The following is an 8,308-nucleotide window of genomic DNA, read 5'->3' on the forward strand; positions in this document are numbered from 1 at the left end:
AGCGCGGTGGTGGCCGGTATCGACGCCGCCGAGATGGCCTGGCCCTGGTTGAGGTACGCCACCAGCCGCCTCATCTCCTCCAGGGCCTGCGCCTGCATGAGGATGTAGTTCTTGGCGAGCAGCAGCGTGGCGATCTTGGACAGCTTCCGCACCGACGGGCTGTGCGCGTACGGGATCACGGAGCGCAGCTCGTCCAGCGCGTCGTTCAGGTCGTGCATCCGCCGCCGCTCCCGCGCGTTGATGTTGAGCCGCAGCGTCTTCTGCTCTTTGCTCTTCTTGCCCCCCTGGATCGGCCCCGCGCTCACCGTCCGGCCGTCGGTCAGCAGCACCATCTCGCACCGTACAGGGCCGTCGCTGTCGTCGTCGGGGCTCTGCTCCCCGCCGCTGCTCTCCGCCGCCGAGGTCCGGTTGTGGTTGTTGTGGTTGTTGCCGCCGCCGCTCTCCCCCCCGTGCCCACCGCCGTGGCCGCCGTACTTTACGCACAGCGACCCGGTGGGCAGACCCAGAGGAGCGCCGCCGCGACCCCCGGATCCCGCCAGTCCTCCCGGCTGGATGGAGTCCGAGTCGGTCTGGTCGAAGCAGCTGATCGGTGACTCGTGGCGGTCCCTGGCGGGCAGCTCGACCCCGCCGCCGCCGCCGCCGCCGGCCGACGACGACCGACTCAAAAACGGGTCCATCTTCTTGTTGGACACGGCGCTGAGAGTTTTGTGAAAAATGTCTCCCGGCGGCGCGCCGCTCAAGTTCATCCTTCTCTCCATGGCCGTCCGTCTGGATGCCGCTGTATCGTTGTAGACTGTAGGCTGACGGAGAGTCCGGAGCAGCAGCCTGGTGGAGAATAAGTTTGATCTTCCTCCTCTCTCGCTCGGTGAGAGCGTTCAAGTTGGTCTCGTCAGCGGAGGTGCGGCGTAATAAAGTGCTGCTCTGTCTCTCTTTGCGCTTCTCTCTCTCTCTCTCTCTCTCTCTCTCTCTCTCTCTCTCTCTCTCTCTCTCTCTCTCTCTCTCTCTCTCTCTCTCTCTCTCTCTCTCTCTCTCTCTCTCTCTCTCTCTCACCTTCACCGTCAGATCTCCACAACGATCATCGTTATTACGCGCAGCGCGGAGCCGCCAGAGTCTTCTTTACATCATCACCTCGAGGCGGGTTATTAAAGAGGATCATGCGCCTATTGGGACGGAGGAGCGCGTCTCCCGTTTTTACCCAATCAGGTTATCGTTTTAATTAACGGGATTTTAAAAACGGTGACAATAAACACAATACCGCGCGTGTTCTCTGCTCTCGATCATCTCCCCACAGTCCACACGCGCGGCGCGCACAAGGTGTGTGTGATCAGAAAAGGCTCTTTATTATAAAAGGAGTCAATTATTCAGACAAATGCAGTGCACGCTTGATATGTTCCCAAAAACCCCCCCGGACCCCCGCTTCTCTCTTTCACTTGACGCGTGGCATTCTAGTCCTTTAATTGCTAAATAACTCCTTATTGACTATTGAGAACAATAGTCTATTGAGCACTTTTCACCATCCCCTACTTTAAGGGTGAACTAAATACCGGCGTGTATTTCCATGTCTCTAAAAGTGAGTTCCTATGTTTTTGCCAAATTTCGATAATTCCCATGTTCAATTAGTAAAATAACCCATTGTTGAATGCAGAACAAACAAATTGCGCCCAATGCTCTATAGGCGCTGTATAGACGTATACGTTCTTTTTCTTTTGTATTTGCTGATTGCATCTGATCTTAATTGAAAAGTGGAACCAGTGAGTTACTTTTATTTTGAAGTCTGCTCACACATAATTGATATCCTCTATATTATACTCTATCCAGCCCAGTGGGGTATATCTTCCCCATTCTGTTGAACTCCTCATTTCTTCAGATTCTGACAGTTTGTATCTTCTTTAGGCTAGAATTCTTTCTTGTGCTTATATTGCCACCTACTGGACTGTGGTGTGTAATGCATATGTTATGGAGACAGTAAATGCTATGAGGGAGACATGAGTTTCAGTAGTTTCTCTGTTGTTGTAGCTTACCGTCTTCTCCAGAGTCAGTCAAGAAGATATAGATACCAATTTCCAGCAAGCTAGCCTAGCTTAGCACAAATGAATAGAAGCGGATACGGACCACTAGCACTAGCCTACCACTAGAAATGTGTATATTGTCTGACTCTCGAGAAGAGAGGGTAAACACATTTCCAATAATGTTGGTGTGGTCCCTTCAGAGATGATTGAAGTAGGTTCCCGGTTTGATTCCCGCTCCTCCTGGGCAGCGTGTCGATGTGTCCTTGAGCAAGACACTTAACCCCTAACTGCTCCCGATGAGCAGGTCAGCACCTTGCATGGTTGCCTCCGCCGTCGGTGTGTGAATGTGTGAGTGAAGGAAATGTGAGGAACAAATTGTAATAGCGCTTTGGATAAAAGCGCTATATAAAAAAGCAGCCATTTACCATTTAGGCTATCACTACACCACCTGTTGTTGAAGTACCTACCTATCCATGGTGCTGAGACCTATCCATGGTGCTGAACCTGCTGCTGGTTTTGAATGGTAAATGGTAAATGGCTGCTTTTTTATATAGCACTTTTATCCAAAGCGCTTTACAATTTTGTTCCTCACATTTTACCCATTCACTCACACATTCACACACCGACGGCGGAGGCAACAATGCAAGGTGCTGACCTGCTCATCGGGATCAATTAGGGGTTAAGTGTCTTGCTCAAGGACACATCGACACATTGCCAGACGACCGCTCTACCTCCCGAGCCACTGTCGCGGTCGCCCCAGGCCTATACTGTAGTTACAACTTCAACACAACAGTAAAAGAAACAAATCATAATTAGGCTAATCTTTTATTTTTTCAAATCAGTTTAATCAACTAAATAGAGGCATTTCACAGTATGTTTAGAATGCCAATTTCCCCCTCCATGTTGGAAGATACAAGGTTGCTATATCTTGATGAGAAATATATCAACAAAAGTCTAACCATTTATAATTTGATGTCTTAACCCTTTCACCAACCGTCTGTAGTGGGATAGTAAAGGGTTAACCTTCTGTCGTGTGGTAGTGAAAGGGTTAACCTGCTGTCGTGCGGCAGTGAAAGGGTTAACCTTCGGTCGTGTCGCAGTGAATAGGGTTAATACTGGATCTTGTAAACATGTCACAGTGGAACAGTAATACTGTAAACATTTCCAGTTTTCACCTACTTTACCACTGCACATAAATTAGGCATTTCCTTTCAAAAGTGCATGGTTACCAATGGTTACAGGCAGCTACTGTGTATTGGAAGAAATAGAACTACACAGAAAGGTCTCTGGTGTGATGCTAACTTTCAGAATCACTCATTTGAATAGAGTCAACTCTAAAGAGTGGGAGGCTGGATGGCCTAGGCCTAGGGGGTGAAGAGGCCGGTCGGTAACCGGAAGGTCACCGATTCGATCCCCGGCACCGTCGGGAGGGTGGAGCTGTGAGCTGGTGACTGAAGAGTGGCTGGTATTACATCTACGGTGTCCCACCATCTCTACCTAAGTGCCCTTGAGCAAGGCACCGTACCCGCAAAACCGTTCTAAAGGGCGCTGCGCTGCGGGCGACTGTGTGCTCTGACCTCTTTTTGGGGGATGTGAATTAATACAACCATTCATTGTATCTTCGATGTTGAATATACATTTTTGATTTCCTTTATGTTTTTTTTATTTTATTTTAATTGTATTACTAATTACATTCTGTATTTGTATTCTGTTTGTGTGTGAGGACCCCAGGATGACTAGCGGCCAGTCATTTGACACCTAATGGGGATCCTAATAAAACATAAACATAAACATTCAAGATTACTTTGAAAAAGATAAGCTGAGGCCTCTTGTGATTCTGTTTACAGTGTGCCTCTTCAGCCCTTTCACCCATTTGACAAAGCAAGGTCTGTTCAATGTTTACTTCCCTGTGTCTTATGTGAGCAAGAGAGAGACAGCGGTGGGGGTCTGGGGTCTGAGAGATGTGGTGCTCAAAGTCCCAGTCCGTAATCCTAACCCAAACAAATGGGCAAGAAATTTAATGGAGGTTATGTTTTCATTCTCTAATTGAGTGATTGTGCTCTAGAATGCAAGGACTAACACTGGCAGGTAATGTGAGTTTTTATTTGTGTGTCCTGTGTTTTGTGGCTGTAAAAGTTGTGTTTATTGGTTATGTTTGTAAACACTGGAGTAAAACAGACCTATATTGGTAACAATGAGAGTTTCTACAAAGTGTATTTTCCGTCTGTAGGAGTAGCTGTTTACAACGACCAGAACACCACCCACCGGCTTCCCTCCCGCTGACACAGCCAATTGTGTCAGTATGACGACCGCCCAAGCCGGAGGGACCGCTGACAGCCGGATTCGAAACCAGTGTCTCTGTGGTGGTAGACAGACGCTTAGTCCGCTGTGCTACCCGGCCGCTGGTGAGGAGGGATTTCAAAGTCTCTGATCAGCGCGGGTGCTCGATTCCACGTCATGTCTTAATCTAACTTACCCCGGAAGGAACCCACCTCTCATAACGTTCTCCCCCTAGCAACGGGCCCCGCCCCCTCTTCTCGTTACTACGTGAAGGCAACGGCTGGTCAACTTTAACACACTAAGCGTCTCTCTTCTCCCCATAGCTCTCTGACCAAACCTTCCCCCACCAGTGCTTATCAGTGTTTATGTTACAAACCTGCTGACGACCTTGGAGCCCATGGCTCTGCTATTAGTCTGCTGCTAACACACACTCTCTCTCTGTTGTCCTCCTCCTCTGAGATGGCTATGAGTAGATGCTGTCATCCACCAGATATTTACATTATATACACATTGAAAAACATAGATTCCTTCACTGGGGTGTAGCCATACTAGCCAGCAGTAGCAACCCCTCCCATATATCCACTCAACTCCAACCCACACACCAGACCAAAACAAAAAAAAAGTAAACAAAGTGCCATATCATGCGGGGCTCTTTTGCGTAGAGAGGTTGCCATCTGACGGCATTACAGATCCTACCTTTAAAACCCTGCCCTGTAGGCGGTCAGGTGGCGTAGCGGAGATTGCGTTTGTCACCAACATTGGAGACGCTGGATTCGCCTGTTCGAATCCAGCTCACAGCTCTGGCGTTGTCACCAGCTTGGCTGGCCGTTCACACTAATACAATTGGCAGTATTAGAGGGTGGGAAAGCTGGCGGGGTGGGTCCGGGTCGTTGTAAACAGCGACTCCTACAGTTCGGTCGGAGCGCCTGCTCAGCGCGGATAGGATCTAAGGGGGGTAGTGTGATCCTTCCACACATTACACCCTCTCAGTGAGAGTCCGCGCTGCCAGGTGAAAAGAAGCGGTTGATTGGCTAGACGTGTGTCGGAGGAAGCACGTGATAGCCTCCACTCTCCCAGACCGACGGTAGGGGGTAGAGTGCGCAGCGACCAGGAAGGGGATTGGGAATTGACATAACGACTAACATTGGGATGGGAGAAAATCGGAGGAAAAATGAGGGGACAAAAGATAAAAAAAAAGAAAAAAAAAAAACCTGCCCTGTGTGGCTCCATCGGTAAAGCGTGACACCTACCAGCGCCAGGGTTAGGGGTGTGAATCCCACCGGGGTCACATGAAAGTGGCTCCAGAGTTAGAGCCATCGTCTGGTAATCTTATTATTATTTTTTTATTATTTTTTAAACAAACACATAAACAAACATGACAACATAAAATTAGATATACAAGCATTAATTAACAGTGCACATCCAATGAAATCACCATTTAGATAAATGTTTTATACAATATATACCCCTAATACCTGCTATCTAATACCCTACACACATATGCTCTTGCTCGAACCCCCCGCCCTGGACCCCCCAATGGATAATCCATCCATTATCCTTCGCTCCTAACCAGACACTACCATTAAATGCTAGCTTTTATACTCTCCACCACTTCTAACCACATTGTCACTTTGGATTCATTGAGACCCAAAATTCTTGCTGTAGATATTTCTAGATAGATCACATCGAGATATGTAAGAATCCAGACCTTCCGGCAAATTTTTTCCCGGTTGAAACCATCGTGATGCTATCAGCCGTCTGGTAATCTGAAGGTTCCTGGTTTGATCCCCAAGCTAAATGGTGAATGGCTGCATTTATATATTGCTTTAATCCAAAGCGCTTTATAATTTGTTCCTCACATTTTACCCGTTCACTCACACAATGATGGCGGAGGCAACCATGCAAGGTGCCAACCTGCTCATCTGGAGCAATTAGGGGTTAATAAGTGGGTTAATCGACACGCTGCCTGGGAGGAGCGGGAATCAAACCGGGAACCTCTGGATTACCAGATGACTGCTTTACCTCCTGAGACACTGTCGCCCCCACTCACTTCACTCCGAAGTGCCCTTGATCAAGACACTTAACCCCTAACCGCTCCCAATGAGCTGGTCTACACCTTGCATGGCTGCCTTCACAACCTGTGTGTGTGTGTGTGTGTCGATGGGGGAACGTGAAGTATACATTGTAAAGGAGACTGGAAAAGCGATATATATAAATATATATATATAAATGTAGTTAATTTAGTCTTATCTCACAGGATGTTGCCCAATAGTATAACCCCTGTTCAGTAGAAAGCTATCTGGCTGCATGTTAGCCTAGCTTAGCACAATGAATGGAAGCGGACAGTGCGGTTAGCTTTCGGGATAGTTGGACAATGCCTAGGCTAACCTTACCAGCACTGTCTGCTTCCATTCATTGTCACACAAATATGTACATGCAATAGCAACTGGGGTACATAAGAACATTTTTGAAAGATTTTACCGTATAAATCCTCTTAAAGGGGAACTCCAACATTTTGGGAAATTAGCTTATTTAACATCTTCCCTGGAGTTAGACAAGAAGATACATACCTTTTTTGTCTCTGTGCGTGCATTTTAGCTTTGGGAATAGACGCTCCGTTAGCATAGCTTAGCTTCATCACTGGAAGTGAGGCAGGACAGTAGCCTTACAGTGCCTTACAGTGTATTGCAAGGTCTGACATTGACCAAACTTGATATGCATGACCTTGGTGGGCTCTAGGTCAACTCCTGAAAAGGGGGTCAATGTCAGACTTTGCAATCAAAAGTTAGGGGGCTAATAACCCTTGCCATAATTTCTGTGCGCCCCCTAACTTTTGATTGCAAGGTCTGACATTGACCCCCTTTTCAGGAGTTGACCTAGAGCCCACCAAGGTCATGCATATCAAGTTTGGTCAATGTCAGACCTTGCAATACACTGTAAGGCACTGTAAGGCTACTGTCCTGCCTCACTTCCAGTGATGAAGCTAAGCTATGCTAACGGAGCGTCTATTCCCAAAGCTAAAATGCACGCACAGAGACAAAAAAGGTATGTATCTTCTTGTCTAACTCCAGGGAAGATGTTAAATAAGCTAATTTCCCAAAATGTTGGAGTTCCCCTTTAACAACCGCCCAAAAGTGTCTATTTTCGTTTTCGTTTTTGAGAACTGCATACTTTTCCTGCAAACCAAAATACTATACTTTATACTTATAGCACATGCATTAGCCTGGTCTCTTTTGAAAGATGACATTCTGAAGTTTCTGATACATTAAAGAGAATTCACTTTTAGTGCTAATGAAATAGAGTAACATAGGTCTAAACTTGAGTTGTAGAAAAACTTGTTACTCACGTTTTTCTGTAGTAGTTAGTAGTCCAGAAGTAGTATTTCCAAAGAAATTGGTATGGCTGAAAAACCAAGCTGGGTCCATAGCCTGAAGTATTGTGTAGTACATGTCCAAATTTCATAAAGATCAGTTCAGAAATGAGTGATTAGAAGCGGTTTGGTAAAAAGGGAGAGAGCTCAGAAAACGATTTTCTCATAGACTTCAATGCATTCGACAGAGAATTCTCTTCCTGTTTTGGCTCGTGAATTTTCACCTAGATGCCTGATTCGCTCATTCCCACATGGGATATCATTGGAAAGCCCTACTCATTGGTTACAACCCTGTTCAATACTTTTCGAGATCGCCAAATGATTGACGGAGGTAGAGGCTCGAGAGTCGGGAGTGGTATTTGAAAAAATTTTAAGTCTGCCGTCTACTTCGGCGCACACCTCACATATCAGCATGTAACTCGAGAACCGCTGAACGGATATTGTCAGCTATCGACAGGGAACACATAGGGCTTAATTAGATATATATATATTGTATTAAAAAATATGCACACCCGAGCCGCTAGAGGTCGCCAAAGTGCCGGTGGGCAAATCGTCCTCAAAGGGCCCACATGTGGGCCGTTGCATGCTAAGAGGTAAATAGAATAGAGCTAAGAACAACAACAACAACAAAAGAGAAAGCGTAGGGAGA

At 46.8% G+C, this 8,308-nt stretch overlaps 1 protein-coding gene across 1 annotated transcript in view; it reads right to left on the minus strand.

The window, feature by feature from the left end:
* Window positions 1–758, minus strand: part of bhlhe22 (basic helix-loop-helix family, member e22) — a gene marked incomplete at both ends in the record, with an annotated part of 933 nt that extends 175 nt beyond the window's left edge. Inside the window, one exon of the mRNA XM_084326621.1 lies at window positions 1–758. This exon is cut by the window's left edge and continues 175 nt beyond it. Within this exon, the coding sequence (XP_084182747.1) occupies window positions 1–758 (758 nt within the window).
* Window positions 759–8,308: the final 7,550 nt, after the last annotated feature.

The sequence above is a fragment of the Notolepis coatsorum genome (assembly GCF_963971535.1).
Source record: "Notolepis coatsorum genome assembly, chromosome: 12".
Taxonomy (NCBI): Eukaryota; Metazoa; Chordata; class Actinopteri; order Aulopiformes; family Paralepididae; genus Notolepis; species Notolepis coatsorum.